The sequence below is a fragment of the Ambystoma mexicanum genome, chromosome 10 (assembly GCF_040938575.1).
Source record: "Ambystoma mexicanum isolate Mex_15411 chromosome 10, UKY_AmexF1_1, whole genome shotgun sequence".
Classification (NCBI taxonomy): domain Eukaryota; kingdom Metazoa; phylum Chordata; class Amphibia; order Caudata; family Ambystomatidae; genus Ambystoma; species Ambystoma mexicanum.
Window position 1 is genome coordinate 1,377,462,862 of NC_090932.1, and position 25,623 is coordinate 1,377,488,484.

The following is a 25,623-nucleotide window of genomic DNA, read 5'->3' on the forward strand; positions in this document are numbered from 1 at the left end:
AATTGGAAGACCTGTATCTCCTCCACAAAGTGGGTCTGTTTGGGTCCTTTGTTTCTCCTACCTCCTCTCTGCTCCTTGGGTGGCAGACTTTCAGGGGTAGGAGATTTTGTTTCCGGTTCCTGGTTTTCCAGGGGCTATTTACAAGTTGGGAAGGAAGCTTCCTCCAAGGCTTTACACCCCCCTTCCCCTTGTGCCTCCTCCCTGGGAACCGGTGGGTTATCGGGGTGCTGCCCCGTAATTGTTCTGGAGCACCAGGTCCAGAGTTTGGGGCATTCTGCGGTGGCATGCACATCTGAGGGTTCTGTTGAGCCCTCAGTATGTGACCCAGATCCCGTGCCATATTTTGGACCTGGCGCTCAAGTTGTGAAACCCGCTCAGGCTGATACGGGATGCTATTTTCTCCCCTGGGCTGATCCCGGGAAGGGTAGCTATCCCTTCTCTGGTAGTACCCCTGGTTGGGAAGATTTTGGTATCTCTCCATCCTTGGCCTCCCCTCTCCCGGATTAGGTTGTCTGGGCTCAGGGAATTGGGGAAAGAAGGATGGATGATTTTGGGGCTGGAAATTGGGTGGATACCTGGGGAAAAAGTTCTGCCCAGGATTTGGAGAATTTCTGCCCTCCTGTGGGAAGTTGGGAGGGAAGTTCCCTGGGTTAGGTGCTTGGCTGGATCCCCCCTTGGGCTGGAGGAGTCCACACATAACCCAGGATTGGTCGGTTTCTCTTGTAGCGGGGACTTACATAGTCAGGGGAGCGGGGAACCCCATTTGTGGGACTACCTCCTCGACTCCCTGTCTGTGACTGGCCCGAGGGCCTTCCGGGCTGTGAATTATTTGGTGCAGGCAGGTTTTTAGGCCCCCCCATCTCCAAATCTAAAACGGGGGCAACCTTTACCTCTGCCACCTTGGCAGCAGCAGGGGTGCTGTTGGTTTTGGGGTTTTTCGGCGCGTTATTTTTATTTTCGATAGGCTTCTGCACCTCTAGATCCGGGTAGCCTGTTCAATGACCCAGTCTAAAGATCTTTTCTCATGAAAATCTCTCACGAGCTGGGTCATTATGTATTTGGGTAAGGCATGGAAAAACGTATTGATAAATTCTCTGCTATCCGTGCGCACCCTTCTGGTGGTTTGCGCAAAAACACGCTTTAATTCTTGCACAAACTCTTGTGGGGCCTGATCCTCCCCACATTGCAAATTGTAGGCTGCCTTGCGAGCCCCTTGAGGATTTCTGTGCACAGAAAAATGTTTCAAGATGGCCGCCCTGTATGTGGACCACCTTGAATGGTTTTGATCCTCCAGCCCCGCAAAGAAACTGGAGTATTCTGGTGAGAAGGTCCACTTTACATATTGAATACAGCTTTGGCTGTCTTTCAAATGGAAAGTCTCCATCATTTGCTCATAGAGCTCCAAGTGTTCCCAAACAGAATACTTGGCGTTCTTATGATAAGGCGTGATGACACTCCTTATTGCCTTTATTTGTTTCAATGGGTCCTTAAGCAAGGCCCTTTTTGCCTTATTGGCCTTTTTGGTTCGGGTAACCCTGGTCCATTCATCCTCCGACTCAGAAGCGCTGCTCCCAGAGGTGCCCGTCTGATCTTCCAGGTTTTCCCGGATTCTGCGAGCCTGGGAATGGCTGGCAGAATGTGAGGACCTGGTCTCCTGTGTCCTGTAATGCTCAGAGGAGTGCTGCCAGGATTTGATGGGTACCCCCCCACTGACCTAACTGGGCAGAGGTTTTCAGGATGCCCTTAATGGGCCTACTCTCCTGGGGTTCCCCACTAATTTGCACTGTGCTTGGGTGCCCATACCCGGATGCCCACCCATCCATTCCTGGGAGGTACTGGCCTATGAGCCCCATACTTCTAGCTGGATAGTAATCTGCCATCTCTGTGGCCCTGGGCTCATGTGCGCGAGGGGACATGGGGGTGGCAGAGTCCAGGGACTGGGAGAGATGAAGGCCTCTGGTACCAGGGCTCCTGAGGTTATGCTCAGGCGTTTCCCTTTCCCAGCGCACCTCGTCTCTATCAGCCCCTGCTCCCTCCTTGTTGCAATGCAAGAGCCTTTGCTTTCAGTTACTCAGTTAAGGCCTTACTAGACTCTATCAGTCTCTCCTGCATCGCTACCTGTTGCTGGAGCCTATCATTGTGCTGACAGAGAGCCTCATTTTCTCTCTGTGCCTCCTGATTGGTCCTGGATTGGTCTGCACAGTTCTGCTAGGTACTCACAATATAAATTTGAACTAGGCCTCGTCACGAATCTGGTCAACACGTCCAGCTGTGGTTCTGTCTGCTCGGCGGGTCAATCAGGCACCGGTTCTGCTCACAGCGATCTGGGTCAGCTCTGCTCTGCTGGTCTAGCCTCTCTGGATTCTGGATGTAACACTTCTTTCTGGGTACTGCTACAGGTTCTTGCAAAAATTCTCGGCAAAACTTCAAACAGCTCGCCCGGCTGTTGAATAGTTTGGTTAGTTTTGAGGCCTGCTGAAGAGGATTCAGCTGGTGGATTCAGGCCTCTCTGCTACAAATTCTGGAGTTAATTTCTGCTACAGGTTCTGGAGATTGATGGATTTGAAGTCTGGATCTCTGGATGTGAAGTCGTCGGTCAGCATGCTCCGCAGCAAATGGAATTGAATGTCCCTACCTGTCCCAGCAGTCTCTTTTTATGTGTTTTGGAAAGTGGGTGTGTGCGTGGGCCTAGCTAAGCCTGCCCCTCTCTACTTGTCATTGGCCCAATTCTCCCCTCTCCCATGATTGGGGGAAGGAAATGGATTGTCATCATGATGAGGTCTGTTTATGGGTCAGAGGATCCTCCCCTGGTCAGTTTGCCCACAAATCCATATTTGATTCAAATACATCTTTCCCAAATACATAATTTGTTGAAATTACATGTACACATTATATATTACTTATGGTCCATGCTTGTCCGCCTCTGATCTTCCTGGGGGCTTGCATTAAAAAATGACAACATTTTGCGCTTTTTAACTGGTTTTGCAATATCGGACATTTACCCAAAATTACACACATGTGCTCAAGGAGTATGGACATTAATTGATGAAGTGTCAGATTTTTAACATGCACACATTTGGAGTAAGACCCTATTTTCCGCTAGCAACCCCCCAGAATACACCACCGGGTCCTAACGCCTCTTAAAATGTGCACCGAAAAATCACAAGAATAATGGTATTACTTATATAATTCTGACAAGTCCGTACTATGAATTATCCATCTTTTTTTAAATTATGCCCTGGTCAAAAAGGGGTGTGGCTTCCCACATCACATGGTGGAATAACTGGTTTATCCACTTCCCCCAAGCCAGCTTGTTCACAGAGGCACAGCTGCCCCCCAGTTTCTCCCAAGAGGAAGCTATTTTACGGCGCCCCCAATATAACATTTGCCTGAGTCAAGGAAGTTGCATTGTTCGGTCCCTTCCAGTTCCCAGGTGCTCCACCCCTAATCTAATCAGAGAGGTGTCAACTCCTTTTGGCAAGGGGCAGCAGGATGCAGCTAGGCCTGGGAAGTGTGGCTGTTGATCCAGTTTCAACTCCTGTCGGGGGTAGTTGTCAGGCAGAATTCAGTTTCATTAAGCCAGGTTTCAGCTAAATGTCATTTTTTGTTCCCAGTTTTCTACATTCAAATCAAACTGACAATTTTTACCTGTACATTAAATAATTACTTCCTTCAAGTCATTTCAGGATATAGTTTTACATTGTATCCACCTCTTAGCAAGTCTTTCCTTGGTCTGGTTTTGTTTCATTTGTTCAGTTTTACACAAAAGTCTGGTGGTTTAAAATGCCGGCTTTCTGATAGTGGTGAGTACTGGTAATGCAACCATTTTTGGGATTAAGAAAATGAATTCCCCACAGTTCTGTGTTGCTTTTTGGCAATCAGCATTGCCATTCCCAATGGTTTCAGGCTACTGTGTGTGTAGCCCAATGGTGGTTTTAGGCAGTGCCCTCCTGTGCTCACAACATAGGCAAAAATGGGTGGCAGCCTATTCTTCATGTTTTCCCTGTGCACTCTCTGGGGAGTTCTGGCCATCATGATGTTTTCCATGCCAGTACTGCACAGTTTTATGGTAGGGCTTGGATGCATGGGTAAAAACATCCCACAGCCAGCAGAGTGAATGAGAGATTAAACAGTATATCTGGGGAGCTCTCACTGATGGAAATCGTTCAGAAGCTGAAGTTGATACTTGATGCTTAACCTTGAAGCCCACTGAAAGAAGAAGAATTTCTGCTGCTGTCTTTCACTAAGCTGAAAGCTGCATGACTGTCATGGAACTGATCCAAGAGAGGACCTGGCTAGGAGACCTCTTCCCGAGCTACGAGGGATCATCATGCACCAGCTAACCTTCACCAAGGATCCCTGAAAGTCAGTTCTCGAAAGGCTTCCAACCGGAGAAGGGGACTGCCGCGGAATCATGAAGCGAAGCGCCCGGACATTGAAGTCCATCACCGTCGACAACGAACCTCGTCGAGCGGAGCCGCAACGCTCCTTTGCCTAAGAACCTTAGAAACAAGGACTCCCTTGCTCAGCATCGATGACCGCTTTGTCCCGCTGGAGAAAGTCAAGGCCACGATGATCGAGGAGAATCTGCCGGTTGGTTTCCCGCCACCCGAAGATCACAAAGATGCTGACGACCCGACGCCCTGCTGGGCCAAAGTTCTTCCTTAATTCTTTGCGGCAACAAACTATCATTGTCAAGGTGCACCGCACGCCTCACCTGTCAGGACGTTTTCGACCGATCGTCAACGAGCACCGCAAGAACCAAAGCTACTACCTCAACGACAGTGTTCACCTTTTTCTTCACCGAATCTCAATGACCCGTGGCTCCTGCCTTAAAGGGAGTGCACTCAAGAAGGGCCCGTCGATGACTCATCAAAGAACTCTACGAAACCAGGTACTTTGGGGTTGTGGAACCTTTTAGAAAGGAATCAAGACTATATTGAGCATAATTGGACTGGGCTTGTCAAATGTGCTTTATTTATCGATTTCCCAGGTGGAGGGGTCCTCGCACAAAACTGTCTCATAGTAGTGGGATAGACTGTTCTGCCATTGCTTGATTTAACTTGCTTTCTTTCTATGGTCTTTCATTGATTCATCTTATGATCCGATTCGTATGCTATTTAGGGTTGTTAGCCGTGGACGCATTTCAAGGGAATCGATAGTAAGAGTGGTACCACGTAGATCTGTATATATTTGCAATTATAGTATTGCCAGAGTACAAAGTGTGTTATTGTGATTGTGTATATAACTCTGAATCTTATTTATATAAAGAAATGTGTTTTCACTCACATAGTGTGTGGACATTCCTTTGTGTGTGCTTGGGGACTACACTGTACTTGAGAACCAGCCTGCATCACCTCCTGAGAGCTAAGCCTTGATTGCTCGCCATGTTTGACCAATTAGAGAATCTTGGCTGGGGTTCTCTGTGCTTCGACTCTGCCATAGAGAGCAGAAGTACAGATACCCCCCTCCAGTCTTTACAGTGTCTCTGTCATTTTTACTGAAAACCGTTTTTCCTATGTAAGTTCCATGTTGATTAAAGCGTGCCTGTCATCTGCAACCTCAACTAAAACAAACGTGATTTGCATTTTCGTTTTCTTCTGAAAATGTCGCTTAACCTTTCAAAAATCGATTTTCCTACTCTATCCTTCTTCCCGTACTATATTTGGAGAATGGATTTCGAATTGCTTTCCCTGTCATTCCCAGTCTTAGAAAAACGAGTGTCATTTGCATTTTTGTTTTCTTGGAAATTTCAGTTCACCTGTTTAAAACTGTTTTTCCTAGTCTATCCCCTATCCCTACTAGAATTATATAACAGATTTACAATTGCATAACTTTTTATTTTTTTCACTGGTTGCATGTACTAAAATCAAGTTTCCTATGGTGTGCTAGCTAGTCTGTGCTGAAGCCCCATCTGTTTCTAGTCTAAGCTGCCAGAAGAACCTTTGTGTGCTACCCCATAGCAGTTGTCCTGATAAAGTGAAAATCCATTTTACCTGGTGCAAGAAAAGAATTGTCCCATTCATTGCTGGCCTCACTGTTACCACACCTTGGTGGTTATCGAACTGTTCATTCAATTTTTCCAATAAATCACAAATTAATAAATATTTATTAATAACACACCAGCTTGGTTCCTGGTCTATTGTGACTCGGGGTGCGTGTGGCGGTTGGGTGCGAGACGAGTTGGAGGCCTCCTTAAACAAAGATTCTGATTTTAAAAATAAAAAGCAGTTTTATTGTGCGCCACACTCCTTGAAGGGGAAGAGATCCCTGACTGGCTTGGGCTGCAGAATATATATTGTGACAGGTCTTGAGTTGTTTGCAGAACTTGAGATGGTCCAGTTCAAGATGGAGAGAGAGAGGGAGACTGTTCCATAGGTGGGAGTCAGCTGAGGAGAAAGATCTACCCCCAGACCTCTATTTGGAGAAACGTTTGATGAGCAGAGAGTTGGAGAAGGAAGATCGAAGGGATATGGAAGGAGAGTATTTAGTAAGAGTGAGCTGCAGGTAGAGTGGTCCCAGGCCCCAGACAGCCTTGTGGATGATGCAAAGAATCTTGAATTTGATCCTTGCAACAACTGGGAGCCAGTGGAGAGATTTTAGAGCTGGAGAGATATGGCCCTAGGGCTTGAGGTCAAGGATAAGTCTTGCAGCCCTATTCTGGGTTAGTTGAAGAGGACGGAGTGAAGAATGAGGCAGGTTGAGGAAGAGGCTGTTACAGTAATGCAGCCTGGAAAGGACCAGAGCTCTAGAGACGTTGAGCTTCAGGGGGAAGGTGAAGTTAAAAGTGGGCCTTCTTGGCAAGGTCCAAGATCTGAGGAGTAAAGGAGAGAAAGGAGTCGAAGATGACCCCAGGGTTTCTGGCCTCAGTGGAAGGAGAGGGCGGTGTGCCCATAGAGGGCAGCCAGAATGCAGGAGGGAAACGGGGAGCAGGTGTTGTGATAGGAAGAATGTCAGTCTTACTGGCATTAAGACAGAGATCATTGGAGGTGCACCAAGACTGGATAGCAGGCAGTCAGGGATGAAAGAGAAGGAAGGAAAAGAGGAAGAAGGGAGCTTGTAGAAGAGCTGTGTATCATCTGTGTGGCACTGGAAATGAGGAGAGAAGGCAGAGATTGGGTGAGCAAGAGGTGCAAGGTAGATGTTGAAAAGCAAAGGTGAGAGTACAGAGCCTTGGGGAAGACCACATGTAGAGAGAGTGGTAGTGGAGGAGAAGGAGCCCAGGAGCACCTATTTTGATTGTGTCATCAATGCAAAGTGAACATGTGTTGTTTTTCAGAACCAATGTGAATGCAGTACTTTGTGACCCCACCTGTATGTTGCTATATTGAAAATGCTAAAGTTGAGTAAAAAACAAGTATTACACATAGATTAATTTAGCGTTTAATTATGGATTAGCAGGATCTTCCCATGTCATCTCCATCACTCCTTTCCTGGGCAGACTCCTGGAAAAGCTGGCCATCTCCGAGCTGAACCTTCACTCTGAATCTGTTGGTTGTCTCCATGACCATCAGTCTAGCTTCAGAGCTACCAGAAGCATGGAAACTACTCTCCTGAACATCTGTGAAGACCTGCTCTCCAACCTTGATTCCAACACCCCCTGTGTCCTCATCTTACTTATTCTCTCTTCTGCCTTTGACACAGTCAACCATGCCATCCTGCTCAACCGGCTCCATGATAACCTGGGTATCACTGATCTGGCCCTGGCTTGGCTGACCTCCTTCCTCTCCGATCGACCCCCCCCAGTTCCAACTCGGGTCCTCTCTCTCCTCTATCTCTATCTCTACATGTGGTGTTCCCCAGGGGTCTAACCTCTCTCCCTGGCTGTTCAACTAATACCTGGCACTTCTTGCCCACCGCATTGCTGCTCTCTACCCCAACTTTGAGTGCTATGCGGATGACACTCAGCTCATTTTCAGGCTCCCTTCTCTCATCTCTGACTGTCTTTGACTGTCTGTCCGCCATCCAGGAGTGGTGTGCCGCCAATGATCACTGCCTCAATGCCAGTAAGACAGAGATTCTCCTCATCGGCACACCTGTCCCTCCTTTCCTGTCACTCTCTGGCCGGCCTCGCTAAAAACCTCAGGGTTATCTTCAACTCCACACTTTCCTTCTATCCTCACATCTCTGACGTCTCTAAAAAGTCACACTACCAGCTGCACCTCCTCAGAGATACTCTTCCTTTCCTCGCCTTCCCTCAGAAGCTCACTGTCTCCAACGCTCTGGTTCTCTCCAGGCTGGTCTACTGCAACAGCCTCTTTCTAAGTCTGCCTGCCTCTACTCTCCACCCTCTGCAACTCATACAAAACAGTACTGCGAGACTTGTCCTTGGCCTCAAGTCCAGGTATCATATCTATCCAGGACTGAAATCTCTGCATTGGCTCCCAGTGGCGGTGAGGATTATGTTCAAAACCATCTGCATTGTCCACAAGGCCTTCTGAGGCCTGCAACCTCCATACCTTCAACTCTCTCTGCCTAAATATCTGCCTTCTCGGGCTCTTCGCTCATCCGCCTCCTACTCCCTCGGGGTTAGTCGCTTCTCCAAGCAGCGAGTTGGTGGTAGATCTCTTTCTTCGGCTGGGGCCTCCCTCTGGAACAGCCTCCCTGCCTCTCTGAAACTTGAGGAGAACCATCTCCGGTTCCGGAAGCACATTCCTCTTTGCTTCTGCTTTCTCTCCTCTCCCCTGCTGAGCTCCTGGCTGATTCTGGAACTACACTGGTTACCTGGCCACCTTCTGATCTCGGACGCAGGTCCCCTACCCGCCAGTTGCACACCTGCACTGCCCCCCCTGGCAACCCTTGCACTCAGGGACTGTTTCAGTATCCCTACAGTCCCCACTAGCACTTGACACCTGATGTCTGCACTTACCCTTGCACTTGCCACCAGCTGGCTGCACTTTTATTTATTGTCTTTATTTATTTTACTGTTATCCTATGTACAGCACTGCCCCATCCACCCTCCCCTGCACTTGCGCGATCTCAATGTCACCGGGCCTAGTGGGATCGTTGTCTCTGTTTTCCCTCTGTTTCCCCCTCCCTTGCCTCTTCGCGCCTTTAAACACTTGTGTATAGGCACGTTATAAATGCCTTATCATATAATATCATATAATAATCCTATGTCATGACACTAAAATGAGAGTGCTTGAGTGTTGTGCAGGACCAATGCCAAATGAATGACGAGAGTCGGCTAATAGATTGTTTAAAATGCTGTGACAAATACATGGTTATATGATTAAATACTTATGAAATACATGCTTGTATGATATGACTCTAATACATAAAAGAACTATATGTTTACACGGAAGACATTTGATAAAGTGATTCTAAGCAACGCATGGTCCATAGCTTGCATGGACTCAGGCACACTCAAAGCAACTCATGTTTAAGCATTAAGTCGAGTCCAGAAAGAGAACATGTCTTCCTTTGCATACGTGTTCCTTACACCTGGCTGGAAGCGACGCTGCCTCCCTGCCGTTTCATTCTGGCCTTCAGGGTTGAAATAACCAAAGGCAGAGACACTCAATGCTAAAACGCATACGTTTGCTAATGTCGGCAGTTCCGATGCGTGCGTTAACAGAAGAGCTGCTGGGGTGGGGGGGGGGCTTTCCCTTCTCCCTGCCTTTGATCAATTGCTGGGTCCCTCCCAGCTGCTGCTGCGAGCTGGAGGAGGAGGGAAGCCCGCTCCAGGTGACCCTCCCCCTTCTGCCTGTCACCAGCAACAGGGAAGCCTGTCTCTTCTTCAACTTTTCCAGCTGGAGTGCAGCAGGGTTTCCAAGAAAGCCAGAATGCCGGAGGAGACTTCCCCAGTTATGGCAGATGGGCTCCCCAAACCGGGCACTCCGGTGAGCCCCAACTGTACCACCACCACCACCCCCCAACTTCCCTTGATCCCCCAAACAGACACCAGGGACAAGTGGAGCAAAAAGATGGACTTCCTACTGTCCGTCATTGGATTCGCCGTTGACCTGGGCAATGTCTGGAGGTTCCCGTACATCTGCTATCAGAACGGCGGCGGTAAGCGTCACACGTCATATTCTTCTCATGTAGAGCATTGCAAGAAAACATGCTGTGAGCTCCACATAAACGGGCTTGATTACTTTCATATATTGCAACACGAACTGGCTACCATAGCTCGGTGGGACGATTATCAGTTATTTTCTAGAGTGTTCTTCTGAAGCGGCCTATTTTCTCAACCTCTTTGATATGATCGATTATTTATATTGCGATTATTACCCAGAGGTGGCTAAACGCAGACACGGGAATCGAACCTGTGTTGCCCGTGTCCTGTTGTTGCCGAAGCGAGCAGGTTACAGCTAAGCTATCCACCTGACACTTGCGGGGCGTGTTTCCAACCTTCACTGGCGTGCATGTGGATCTATTCTGAAAGCCTGAATAGCTGCTGACCTCAACAGGAAGCAGGCCAATATAGCCACAGAGTGCCAAGATATTGGATGAGTGTTTCCTTTTAACATTTCGAGCTGATACTGTAGGAAAAGGGGATTACGTGTTCATACGTGTGTGTAGTATAGAGTCCTTGCATTACTTTGCCTGTGTTTCTGCTACATAGATGGGGGTTAAAAGAGGCAATGACGAACTTGAAAGAAGGGCCTTTTAAAAAAAAAAAATGTTTAACAATGTTTCCTCTTCTTTTTCTGATATCCCGAACCTCCCATGCCTTCTTTTTATTTTCTGTCCTCTTCTTTTTAATTTCTTTTGTATTTCACTCCGGCGTTCCACTTCTTCTCTGACACTAGCCCTTTCGCGTGAATCGTTCCTCTCCTCTGAACTCTCATATTTTCCCTTTCTCTACTTTTCCTCTTTCCCGGTCACCAACCCTATACATTACTTGCTCACTTTCTTCCCTTTAAATTGGCTTTTTCTCCTTCCTTTTTTCAAAATTCGTGAAACTTTTTCATCATACATAAATCTATTACTGATGCATTCATCTAGCAATGGCAGAATAATGATGGCGATCGATGCAAACCATGTTTGAGTGATTGGGTGAACGTGTTTAGACACGCCGACATACATTAGCCATATCAAAACAATACTGACCACGTTTTACGTTTAAGGCATGGAACATGCATGTAAGGAAAGAGACCGGATGAAGTGGTCAGCTGTGCAATGAGGAGGATCGCATTTAATCCCGAGTTCACAATCTAACCAGCATGTGTGATCTTGGGCAAATCGCTTAATTTCCCTGTGTCTTCCATTATCGTCCACATTGATAGCGATTAGGCAGAGTCTAACTGCGGCCATTGCATGCTATTTAACAAACTGCACGTTTATATATGGTGTACCTTCATGAATTTGAAAATAATCTGTCCTGCAAACAGCGATTTCATGTGTAATAATTGACACATTAAATTCGGATTCAGTAATCTTACATTGAATTATGTGTAATGGATCATGTACAGTATTGCCTTTATGATATGTTACTAAGCACCTTACAAGTAACAGCGCTGCGATGCCCAAGGGATGCCTGTGCGGTATACAAATGTAAAAATAAATGAATAAATAATCAATTAATTGGGGACGTTTGTATTTCCCTGCAGAGTTTTCTCTTGTTTTTACGGCTGAGAAATAAAGTGCTTTGAAGCATCCTTGAATTTGAAATCGGGAAGCAATACGTGCGATTGCTAGTAAACAGGTGGGGGGGAGGGGGGGGTTTAAAGACCTGAAAACTTGCGTTAGTGTTTACCTGAAGCTTAACAGTTCCCCAAAACAAACAGCTACACGTATGTCTGTATGTCTGCCTGTTGTGCATCAATTTACCGCATTACTTGAGACATACATCAGAGGCCCAAGTCACAAAGATATGTGTGACTGCAACTGCCATTGTTCACAGAAAGCACGGTTTACGCTGTGCAGACTGAGACCAATGCACACATGTTAAATACACGCGCAGATGTTTACCTATACGCCAATGAATGAACGAACGGGGGACACGCACCCCTTTACCCCCAATGGGACTGTGCAAACAGACTCTGGCTGTAGGACTGGCTATTGAGAGGCAATGCTAGTGAAAGACAAACCTATACATGGAGCTAGACAATGGCAATTCACCAAAACTTCCCCTGGTGTTTGCTACTCCGTTGTTAATCAGGGTGCTGTGGCGGCTGCAAACTGCAACAGGTGCCGAGTCCGCAATCTTCGCATTGGGATTCTTTGTGAACACATCTGGTCAGGCTAATTGTGTGCAGGCTCAGGCCCAAACTGTGGCTAAGACCGTTTGCCACTGGCCCACGGAATCCCCTGTGAACTGCGCCCCATGCGTTGCAGATTAGTGCTTATACGGATGGAGGACATGGTTTTTCACCAAGAAGCAGGTCTATAGCAGTAATGAGCAGTCGGGGCATCCAAGCAAGCAGATGCCATCTAAAGAAGGTGTCAAAGGATAATGAAGCTGATGATGGCAAGTGTGTGGTAGGGTGTCCAGTTAAATTGTCGATAACATATTTTTGAAATGCCATTTTGTCAAAAAAAATAATAATCTGAATGTTTTTTTTTATTTTATATGTTTTATTTTTGTTTCGTGAGTAAAAGAAAAAGTGTCTATAAAAAAAACAGGGGTTTGGGGGCAGAACCCCCATTAAATTTTGTTTTTTTTAAAAAAACTCCCCAAAACATTTTGCCGCCATTTTGGTGTCAAAAAAATGGCATTTCGAAAATGTGACATTCGAAAATGTCACTATGAACCTTGTGGTAGGTCATACATTGAGGAACAATGTGTTCCTACGGCCTTATTGAACAAACCCTCTGCTGACGCTAATGTTCCAACAAACGAACTCCTAGGTTCTCTCCTTCGCCATTATTCAAAAGTCCTCGAGCGGGTGCTCTTCCACCAGATCCCTAAGTACCTTGAGGATAATGACCTTGGAGAGCCACTTAAACCTGACTTCCGTAAGTAAACACTCCACCGAGATTGCACTCATGCCTTTAACTTTCTCTCCAATGCTCACCATTCCAAACTCTCTTCAATTCTCATCCTTTCTCCTAGCTCCCAATGCCATCCTTCCCCTCCCTTCTCCTATCTCCTTACTGCCTGAACTTCTTGCTCCCTCACCCCAGGCTTGCAATCTTGGGGTCTTCTTTGAGAGCAACCTACGACTGCAACAGTTCATCACTACCACTGCCTCTGCTGCTCATATTAACCCCTTCAACATTGGGAACATTAAATATTTTCTTACGAACCACTCTACAAAACTCTAATCCCCCCTCTCCTGCTCAGCAAATGTGACTATTGCTCAAGTCTACCCCTTGGCCTTCCTCTCTACTCCTTCCTCCTCCCACTACACAGAGTCCTCAACTGTGCTACCCGCCCTCTCTGCTACCTACCAGATCCTCCCCAACTTCTACCTATCAACAACATGCTAGCGGGCTGACCTTGCGCAACTGCTCTCTTTTCAAGTTCCTTCTCCTAGTCTAGAAAGCTCTCAATGGCCTTGCTCCTCAGTACCTGTCCAATTGTGTCTCAGTAAGCTCACCATCTTGTTACCTCCGATCGTCCTCTGCACTCAACCTCACCAACCCATACAGTCCCTATGCCTACGCTTGCTTCCGCTCTTTCTCCCTACTCGCCCCACTCCTCTGCAACACACTGCCCCGAGCAATCAATACCAGCGCAGCTGTGGATCACTTCAGAGCTCGGCTTAAACTACCCTTAGCTGCTAAAGAAGGAGCTCCCACAGCCCTCTCCCCATCCTCCCTTCCTGACCCCACCACTGCCCTCTCCCCATCCTCCCTCCCTGACCCCACCACTGCCCTCTCCCCATCCTCCCTTCCTGACCCCACCACTGCCCTCTCCCCATCCTCCCTTCTTGACCCCACCACTGCCCTCTCCCATCCTCCCTTCCCGACCCCACCACTGCCCTCGCCCCATCCTCCCTTCCTGACCCCACCACTGCCCTCTCCCCATCCTCCCTTCCTGACCCCACCACTGCCCTCTCCCATCCTCCCTTCCCGACCCTACCACTGCCCTCTCCCCATCCTCCCTTCCTGACCCCACCACTGCCCTCTCCCCATCCTCCCTTCCAGACCCCACCACTGCCCTCTCCCATCCTCCCTTCCTGACCCCACCACTGCCCTCTCCCCATCCTCCCTTCCTGACCCCACCACTGCCCTCTCCCCATCCTCCCTTCCCGACCCCACCACTGCCCTCTCCCATCCTCCCTTCCTGACCCCACCACTGCCCTCTCCCCATCCTCCCTTCCTGACCCCACCACTGCCCTCTCCCATCCTCCCTTCCCGACCCCACCACTGCCCTCTCTCCATCCTCCCTTCATGACCCCACCACTGCCCTCTCCCCATCCTCCCTTCCCGACCCCACCACTGCCCTCTCCCCATCCTCCCTTCCTGACCACACCACTGCCATCAGTGGCGCATAATGATGTAATTTTGTATATTTAAATAGTACTTCTCTTTAGTTTGGAGCACTTGTCACGTTAGGCTAATGTTACCTTTGTAAGTCACCTGTTTTCTAATATTTATTTTTTTCTGTTTGTTTTAGTACTTGGCATATGTCCTACTTGTTTTATACCCTCATAACCTGTCTCAAACACCACCTGTTCGCTTCTTTATGCTATTTTATAGGCACCCTTTGTGGGAATGTCTCTGCCAACTGTTAATGTGTTGTTGTGAGTGATTTCTGATTGAAATTGTCCTCTCTGTGTTCTCTAAATAAATTGAAATTCAAATGCCCTGTACCAGTGAGAAGTTTATGCCGGGAGAGTACATTTCCGGGGGGTATTGTAGATAACCCCTTCAAGGAAGGGAGATGGAACCTTGATGCAAATTTGAATGCTTTGTATAATATTCATAATTGGTTATTTATAAGGCGCTTAATACCGAGAGGTTTCTAGGTCATCTCGCTTCCAAGGCGAGCGCGTTGCCCCTAAGCTATCCTCCCGAGACTATGAATGTTGACAGTCTGGGAAGGGTGCTGGGACAGGGGTGGTTCAGTGGCAAGTAGCAGGAGATAGGTGCATGGAGATGTAAGGAGCAGGAGCTAGCCCTGGCTAGATTGGAGGGCCAGTAGAAGCAGTGTGACGGGGTACCAGTTGTGTCTAGATAGCCAGCCATGGGGAGGCAGTGGGAATCGGTCATTATGTATTGAGAGAAAAGAAAAAGAGAAACGCAGGGCGTTAGGGCTACGGGGAGATCAGGAACATACAGCAGAAAGGAGAGAGTGATATAGAATCCTGGAGTGAGTGAAGAGAGGAATGCGGTCGCGAGCACCTGCTAACTCATGCGCGAATGCGAGCACTAACATAGCACAGCAAGACGCGGGATACCGCTAGTTCTTGAAAATGGGGAGCGTCAAAGGACTCAATTAGAGACCGGAAGAGAGAAGGTATTAGGGGATGAATCAAGGCTTAAAAAGACGGAAGAGAAGACAAGGAGAGAACATCCGCCCCTGTAAAGAATAGATGTAAACTTGACCCACACTGCACACGCATCCACATTAAGCTCTCCGTTTGCTTTGGCCCACATCACTTCACCTTGAAAAAAGCCAAACTTGAGACACCGTTTGAACTGTAATAACAATCTGTTTGTATAGATTGCGCCGCGTGATGAGACCTACGTCATCTGCTTCTATACGTATAACTCCCATTTGGCTGCAGCTTCAAGCCACGCAAAACATACAGTTTCCCGGGTAAAGGCATGGTGCCACTTGTGCCACTTTAGCCGCGAGGGTTTCTGCAAGAAAACTATATCAATGCATGTCCTGCAGAACGAATCCGGCTACATTAAAACATCAGTGGAAAAAGAATACATGTAAATATTGTAACTTCTATTTGCATCAAAGGTTATCTTTAATGCACCCACAATGCGTAATTGTGTGCCACTAACCTACTCATTTAGATAGATCGACGAGATGGATAGATAGATTGCGCCGTGTGATGAGACCCACGTCATCTGCTTCTATACGTATAACTCCAATTTGGCTGCAGCTTCAAGCCACGCAAAACATAGAGTTTCCCGGGTAAAGGCATGGTGGATAGATGGATAGATGGATAGATGGATAGATAGATCGACGAGATGGATAGATAGATGATAGATAGATAGAAAGATAGATAGGTGGATAGATGGATAGGTGGATAGATGGATAGATGGATAGATAGATAGATAGATAGATAGATAGATAGATAGATAGATAGATAGATAGATAGATAGATAGGTGGATAGATAGATAGATAGATAGATAGATAGATAGATAGATAGATAGATAGATAGATAGACAGACAGACAGACAGACAGACAGACAGATAGATAGATAGATAGATAGATAGATAGATAGATAGATAGATAGATAGATAGATAGATGGATAGATATATGGATTGATAGATAGATAGGTACAGAGGGCTACATAGATAGATAGACAGATAGATGCATAGATAGATAGATTGATGGATAGATAGATATGTAGATAGATAGATAGATAGATAGATAGATAGATAGAGCTAGATCAGAGGTCTTCAAACTGTGGGGTGAGGGGGCGCGGCAGCATCCCAGGGAGGGTGCCAGAGCCCAGCATGAAATGTTAACATTTTTTTTATTTTTTTTAGATTGGAGGAAATGGGAAGGGGCAGCTCACATGGTCAGACTGGACCATAAAATGGTCTTAGGCACCAATGAAAAAATTGCCAGCAGTTGCAAATGGATATTCAGTCCTTTTGTCACAGACTGTTTGAATAGTATACAAGGGGTTATTTTTTGTTCAAATGTAAGCACATTTTGATATTTAAAGAATATTTATTCAGCAACAATGGTCAAAACTACTATCTGCATAGTGAAGTAACTCCTCAAACTGGCCCACATTGGTCAAAAAAGTGGCCCATTTTGACTGGCCTACACTAGCATTTTGCATTTTTGGTACGGTCATCGCCCTATTGCCCTATAGGCCAGTCCAAGCCTGCCGGCTAATCCATAATGGGTGAGGGGGCGTCCACCCACTGGCCACCTCACCCATTATAGAGGAGCCGAGGAGCCAGCCCAGTGAAACACTGAACACTCCCTCAGCTACTTTTTCCAGCTGAGGGAGTGCTCCTGGGTTGGCTGAACTGTCAAAGGGAAACACTATTTGCTTTGACAGTTCATTTCCCCAGCCGCACATGATCACTGAGCCATGCAACGCTGGGGGTGTTTTGCTTCACCAGCCTTGCATAGCTCATTGGAAATGCTGCCCAGGGCACTGCATGTATGTATGTGCGAGGGGGTGGTCCTGCGCCTCCTCGCACATACGGGCAGAGCAACCTGGAGCGGGGCATTTTAGCAAGGTATGTTTATGGCGATTTATTTTTTATTTAAATCTGTATGGATGTGTCTATGCTTGTGTTATGGGACTGTGGTGGGAGCAGGATGGGCGGCAGCACTGGGATAGTGGTGGGAGTAGGGTGGGGAGAGCCCAGGGTCTGTACTGGGAGTAGGGTGCGGTGACGGCACACAAAAGTTCATAGCGATTTCTACATACTGTCCATCTGGCACTTTTGGGGGGGCCCGGCCTGCCCAAACTTTACTCAGGGGGGGCCCAGGCCAAAAAAGATTGAAGACCACTGAGCTAGATAGACAGATGGTAGATAGATAGATAGATAGATAGATAGATAGATAGATAGATAGATAGATAGATAGATAGATAGATAGGGCTAAATAGACAGATAGACAGATGGATAGGTGGATAGATATATGGATTGATAGATAGATAGATAGATAGATAGATAGATAGATAGATAGATAGATAGATAGGTACAGAGGGCTACATAGATAGATAGATAGATAGATAACTAGGTGCAGATGGCTACATAGATAGATAGATAGATAGATAGATAGATAGATAGATAGATAGATAGATAGATAGATAGATAGATAGGGCTAAATAGACAGATAGGCAGAGGGATAGGTGGGTAGATATAGATAGATAGATAGATAGATAGATAGATAGATAGATAGATAGATAGATAGATAGATAGATAGATAGGTGCAGAGGGCTACATAGATAGATAGATAGATAGATAGATAGATAGATAGATATGGCTAAATGGATAGATGGATAGATAGCTAGATGAATAGGTGAAGAGATAGATAGGTAGATAGATAGATAGATAGAGATGCATAGATAGATAGATAGATAGATAGATAGATAGATAGATAGATCGGTGTGGATAGATACATAGATAGATAGATAGATAGATAGATAGATAGATAGATAGATAGATAGATAGATAGATAGATAGATAGATAGATAGATAGAAAGATAGGTGCAGAGGGCTACATAGATAGATAGATAGATAGATAGATAGATAGGTAGATAGATAGATAGATAGATAGATAGATAGATATGGCTAAATGGTTAGATGGATAGATAGCTAGATGGATAGGTGAATAGATAGATAGATAGATAGATAGATAGATAGATAGATAGACCAATGTGGATAGATACATAGACAGACAGGCAGATAGATAGATAGATAGATAGATAGATAGATAGATAGATAGATAGATAGATAGATAGATAGATAGGGCTAAATAGACAGATAGGCAGAGGGATAGGTGGATAGATAGATATATAGATAGATAGATAGATAGATAGATAGATAGATAGATAGATAAAGAGGGCTACATAGATAGATGGATAGATAGATAGATAGATAGATAGATAGGTGCAGAGGGCTACATAGATAGATAGATAGATAGATAGATAGATAGATAGATAGATAGATAGATAGATAGATAGATAGATATGGCTAAATGGATAGATAGATAGATAGATAGATAGATAGATAGATAGATAGATAGATAGATAGATAGATAGATATGGCTATATATAGATAGATATGTAGATAGATAGATAGATAGATAGATAGATAGATAGATAGATAGATAGATAGATAGATAGATAGATAGATATGGCTATATATATAGATAGATATGTAGATAGATAGATAGATAGATAGATAGATAGATGGATAGATAGATAGATACATTGTCACATTAAACCAGGCATTAACTTCCAGGAAAGAAGAGGATTGGCTTAATTGTGTGAACGAGCTGCCCTCAACCTTGACTGGATCAATTCACTTGAATTTCTTGTCAAAGTTCCATTGAAAAGTAATGACTTGGCGAGGGGATGAATCCGAGGGCAGAACCCTAGGAAGCGCCTGGTTGCGGCCACGGGGCGCTATTTAAACACAGTGTGTACCTGTACTTATTATTATTATTACTACCGCCATATCGGATTGATCGTAATTTTTTTTTTAAATTGTGTTAAGCATTCTCTTTATTGCAGCTTGTATCTCCTTCCATACGTGTATACCCGTCTGTAATTCAGGGGTATGCTCAGAGAGGACTCCACGATAGACGTGTAACATACACGGGGCCTGCTTTAAAAAAGCGCGTTTCAGTGGGACTTTCCCAATGAAAACTGCTTTAGTAAATCAGGTCCATCGTGCCATTGCACCCCCATCACCCACACCCAAGTCTGCTTGCAGTCCGGCTTTGCACGAAGTGGCGTCGCCAGGAATCGAATTTAGGAGGGGTACAGAGCGGGCCAAAGACAAAAGTTGCGGAAGACGGGCAGGAGAAGTGGCTCGTGCGCATGTTCATACCAATGCCAGAATGCATGCCAAGATTACTGCTATCTTTGAGGCAAAAGGAGAGTATTTGCCGTGTGATATGCAGACATGTACATTAGTGAGTGCACAAATAACACCACAGAGAACACGTTCACTGATTGCCTTGGGTAGGGTAGGGACGCCAATGTTTGCGCGTGACCCTTCAAAATTATGTGCGTTTATCGTGTTTGGAGCAACTGAGCACTATATTCAACATGTATGAGACGTATGTTGCGCTTTTTGTGTGGCGTGCTTTTCGGATGTTGCTTTTGCCTTGCTTAGGTTATTTGGGATGTACTGGGAAAATGGAGCGAGTCCATTAAAAAGCAACTTGCGAGGCGAAAGGTGGACAGGGAGAATGCGCTAGGAAAAGATACACACTGACACAGCACATCATACTCGGAATATATCATGAAGAATTGAAATGACACGGCCGCGCGCAGCTGCTTTGAATGCAGCTTGTCATCGGTCGGACATGGCGAGTACACTTTGCCCCCCAGCCCTACCTATGCCATTATTGGCCTTATGCTCCCCTGTCTCTAGACGCTAACCGGATGTGGCGCGCAAATACGAGGCTCCACGGCAGGGCTGGACTGGGAGCTAAAAAAGGCCTTGGAAACAATTACTGGGGACCAAAAGAGGCCCTGGAAATAAACTTCAAAGTGGCCCCATATGACTAATTTTCAGCAAGCCCAATGCTTTTCCTATGAGAAAATTTGCAAATATCACAGAAAAGAGGCCCAGGGTGCAGAGGCCCACCGGGAAATCTCCAGAGTTCCCTATAGGCCAGTCCACCCTTGCTCCACGGGACTGGCCTCTAGCAGCTCCCCGGGCCCCTGTGAGGGGAGTCCGTCCCGAATTGGTTCAAGCTTCAGAAGGTGTGGAAGAACATCCGTTAGCACGAGTCGACATGATTCGGTGTGCGCACTCCGATGCATGTCTCAGGCAGGGCAGCCCGGGGAGAGGGGAGTGGGTCTGCCAGGAGAAGCCTGCTCTGCTTGCCTCCAGCCCACGGAAGGAGCACATAGGCCCTGAGTGGTCATCACGTATGATTAGACGAGAGGCAGTGGAATAGAGACAGAGAGGGGACAGGGAGGGGGGGAAGTGGGGGGAACGCGTTCCTGCCAGTTCTGGGGAATCCCTTTCTAAGCCCTCACGCTCGCCCACCCTACAGGTGGACATACTACTAGGGTGATGAGGGGTCTCGACGAAAGGAGGAGGCAGCATTCCATCTCTATCGCATTACTTTTCTATGTGCTTTTGCCAGTTCCTTGGTGACCAGGAGAGGGGTGTGCAGTTCCCCTTCGCTATTTAGAAACATTTATGGAACTACTCTCCACAGCTGGAGCAACTTGTCAGGAATTTGGGTAAGCGGAGCAATACCTTGATTTGCGCGCCCGTTTACACTAATAGTGACAAAACTGGCACCTTGCACAGGGTTATCAAATGATTTGTGCAGTGTGCAACGGTCTCATGGTAGTGACATTGTAGCACAGTATGCATTGCATCATCATAGAGAAAAAGGTGCATCCATCACTGCGGACGGTTCTCTGGGAAACAAATGTCTGCTTGCAGGTGAAGGCAACAAGAAGTGATAGTAGTGATTAAAGAGTTGTCCCTATCTAAGAGGGATAGAAAGAGAGACCAACCCTAGCTCTCTGCATGTGGTTGTCTGTACACCACATTCAATTCTATAACCAGCAGCCTAAAAACGGAGGGGGGCAACCAACGGTAATGTGGGTGAGTACGAGAGGGGGATTAGATCTCGTAGTCAAGAACCAAACGACTTTGGATGGCATGTGTGGGCTGGAGACATCAGGATTTATGACAATTTTTATTTACCTTGGTGGCTCGACACTTTTTGCAAGTTGATGGTTGCCCAGTCACTGAGAATGTAAAACTACGTGAATCTGAATTTTCAAATTATTCTTAAAAACATACAAGCCCCACTGGACATGGGGTTTGCTAAAGATAGAACCCGTGCTGTATGGGTTCTTTTTTAGTTGTGGCAGTACCCCTTGCTGGTTTTGGGGATATCGTATGGTGTTGTGGTGGGGCCACAACAGGTCTGGTCCACCGGATTCGATGATTCACTAGTGGTTTTAGACCATCTTCAGGACACGAAAAAACATCATATATTAATCAATAATGTCTTCCCGCTGGCCTCTCAATAGGGCAGAAAAAGCAGGCTGCTTGGGATCCTGGAGAGGAGACACAAAGAACATTGCAAGAGGGGCATAAGTATTCCTCAATTTGCAATGTTACAGAGTGATATGCCAGAAACTGCTCAGAATCAAGTTGCATGGCTGATAATTGCTATCTAGAACTTAGTGTGCTCGCTCTCTGTTTTTGGAGCATTGCCGCTATTTTTTGTGGTTTTGTGCAAGCAGACCTTTGTTTCCCCAGAGAACCGTCTTTTGTGTACCAGTATGTTTCTACGGTTTGGGAAGGCAGTTGCATTCCCGGCTTTTCAAGCCTAATTGACCCTGTTGTTTTTTCTTGGCATCCATCACTACACCAGGGTGTGCCGCACCATGTGGTCTTTCATTGGAGGGACCCGCCATGAAAGGTGGAGTGAGGTGGGGTGCTAATATGCATGACTGAATCTCCCATAAGTGGGTGGCAGTCACTGGGCCCCCTCATGTCTTCTCCCTATGTCCCACTACGTAAGCAAGCACTTATGCCGGAGAGAGTGTGAATTTTTCAACTAGGAACTACACTTTGTTTCATTTATAAAAAGCACTTCTCTACCCAGCACCAAAAACCCAGACATTCAGTTACATTCAGAACCCCCCTGTCACGGTTTTATAACACGGCACACTCCAGCCACGGACTCCTTCCCCTGACAATGAACGTGGCACACAATAAAAACGCTTTTTATCTTTACGAAACCACAGATTAGTTTTGAGTGGACCCCAACCCGTCTCGCACCCACCTTTTACAAACAACACGTGTCACAATGAACTAGAAACCAGGACGGTGTGTATCAATAAGATATTTATTAATTTATAAGGAAAATATTGAAAATACAATTTTACAACAGCCACCAGTGTTGTGGCAACACAACTGCATCGCTTCCTACAGAAACAATGGGTTCAAAATCTTACACAGTTCACATTGATCTTCAATAACAAAATAGGAAAAACGGTTTAAAGCAACTGTCAACAATAAGGTGAAGCACTCCCCCTGCAACCCTCACACCCAAACATCAGCTAACTTAATTCCCTTTGAATGGGAGGCAGTGACAAGGAGTAAGGATAAAGACAGAAAAATCGAATTTAGAATACAGCCCTCCACCCCAAAATGGGAAGTCGGAAAAGAAAATCCATTTTTAGAGCAAAACGGCAGAATCGGATGTGCTTGATTACTCGCACAGCAACTCACAACCGAGATGAGACAGCTAGAAAGGATTTTTGTGTTGCTACACTTAAGGAGATAGGAACGCTTATTCACTACTAATCAGCACAACAGGTCAACTTGGAAACAAGGTAGCAAAATTGTTTTTGGGGAAGAAAACAAATGCAAAAGAAAAAGACACACGGCAATGGAATTTTGTTTTTTTACACAGAATTTGAGATGAGAGGCAGCTAAGGAAAGGGCTTAGCTGTCAAAATCGAAAATCGGTTTCATGGACAAGGACAGAGGTACATAACAGGTACGATTCTAACAGAAGGGGATTGCCCTCAATGGGACTACGGTTTGGGTTTTTCAATGGAACAGATGCTAATTGGAATTCGTGGGGTAAGGCACACAAGACACGGGCAAATTCAGTTTTCAGTGACAATGACCAATTCTATTGACTATATTTTAAAGACTATAGTTATTAAAGAAAGACACTGGACACAAGGGGGTTAATTTCAAATTTTAACCAGCTCGCACCATGAATTTCCTTTTAGAGGAATCAATTGATTTACTTTAAAATGAGACTAAGGAGGCTTATACAGACAACTGAAAGACTTATCAAAGGAATGTGCTAACATACACAGGCTAATACAGACTCTTCTATGGAAAGGTGAAACAATGATACTGGCAATTTGTGACTTTCAATGGGATTTTAATGGGATTTCCTATGGGATTGATGTTACAAAGAGAGGGGGATGCAATGTGGGACTGGAGATGTTTTCTACTTACAAAGTAAGCCTTGGTGTGGGATTCCAGAAAGTCAGTGGGATCTCAGGACCCTCGGTACAGCCAGGCAAGGGGTCTGGTCTCTGTACTCTCCTGGATTGGATTCTGGACAGCCAGACTGGATCTCAGGACTCTCTGAACAGCTAGGCCAGGGGTCTGGTATCTGTGCTCTCCTGGATGGGATTCTGGACAGCCAAGCTGGATCTCAGGACTCTCCGGACAGCTAGGCATGGGGTCTGGTCTTTGCACTCTCTTGGATGGGAGCAGCTGCCTCCTCTCCATCCTCTGTCTCCCCGGATTCTTGTGTGTGTATCTGTTGAAATGACACCATTTATTTTACAATCCGGGGGAAGTACCCTAGAATTACTCCTACCCTGGGATAGGAGTATCATTGGTTCAAGAGGAGAGAGCATCATCAGTCTGTTTGGCATTTATCACAGTTCTTTGTTCTTTTGGCCACTAGTCACCACCATAAGAAGTAGATAGGCAGTTTCAGGGGCCACAGGGAATAGACAGTCCAATCGCCAACTCTGTGCGAGGTAGCATGGCCCCTTGGCACCTTTTTGTCCTTTTCATGAAAGGCATAATAGTTATCACTCTGCAAAGGATCAAGCATACTCACAATGCACATCTCCATCTGCCCACCGATGGTCATATTTGTCCCATTTTAAAATCAGCCAGAAACAAGTCTGGACTGGCCATTTCAGTTCACAAAGTGCTAGGAAAATGTACTTAGCCTCTTAACGTCCGCCTGGAAATTTCATGGAAAAATAGCTTAAAACGAAAAATCTTATTCTCAGTGCTGGGAAAAAAGCCTAAAATGCATAACTTCTTTAATGTCAATCAGGATGATCTGTCACATATGGGCGGTTGGTGTCACACCAACCACAGCAAACTTTCTCTCCCTGGCTCAGCTTACAACAAAAGACTTTTATTGTCCCTTTTAAGTTTGTCAGTTTGTCCCTGGAGTGGGTGCAAAAAGGAACTTGCACTTCTTGGTCAAGCACTAGCCACACTTGCATTCTTTGTCTTTCTGCTAGGACTGTCTGCTAGTCTAGAAGAACAGGTAATTATCACACCATCAGCCACCTCTTATGACGTTGCGGCATAGTTCACTTATAAGTGTGATTTCCAGGGGAGGCCAGGCTTTCAATTGAGCCCAAAAACTGGTTTTACTAGTATTCTGAGCCTCTGCCAAGTTGATTGAATTCTTGTGGGGGAAAAATATAATATACATGGATTTGTCAGCCCCCAGCCCCAACATATTCACTGACAATTCTGTGCAAGCAAAGCTACCCTTTTCACAGTGGCTTTTAACAGACATTTTCCTTCTTCCTCTTTTACAGCCGTATTTCATTCAATGTTTGTAAATGTGGTTCTGTAAGTCAGAAGATTCTTGTGATTTAAACCTTCTTGAATGGTTTTGAATTTGTAGTTGATCCATAGACATGGAGGGGTACGGCACCTTTTCTTTGATGTGACATGAAATGAAAAGTAAAAGCCAAGCCATATTTCATTAGCAATGTTTTGAGCACTGCAGTTTACATGAAAGGGAAAACAAAGCTGCGTCAAGTTGCATTTTGATGAAATCCTTGCCCCTCATATGAATTAACAGTCGAAAAAGGCTGTTTTCTTGATGTAGTACATAACCTTTTGTGATGCAGATGAAATGCAACAAACGCAGGGCCATTTCCAATGCAGTGCATAACTTCTTGGTATCCTGATGAAAGAGAAGCAAACATTCAGATGACAGACCAAATACAGCAAACGCAGGGCCATTTCTTCAATGCAGTGCATAACTTCTTGTGGTTCAGATGAAAGGAACAAGAATTGTAGGGCCGTTTTCCAGGATGCAGTGTTCACATGCTTGCCACCCATGTGCCA

General features: G+C 45.9%; 1 protein-coding gene across 1 annotated transcript in view; it reads left to right on the plus strand.

Annotated features, from left to right (window-relative positions):
• Nucleotides 1-9,749: 9,749 nt before the first annotated feature.
• The window catches only part of LOC138492335 (sodium-dependent serotonin transporter-like), an 821,649-nt gene continuing 805,775 nt past the window's right edge, over nt 9,750-25,623 (plus strand). The window contains exon 1 of the mRNA XM_069619389.1: nt 9,750-10,014. Within this exon, the coding sequence (XP_069475490.1) occupies nt 9,786-10,014 (229 nt within the window). The 5' untranslated portion in view covers nt 9,750-9,785. The remainder of the gene's footprint in view (nt 10,015-25,623) is intronic.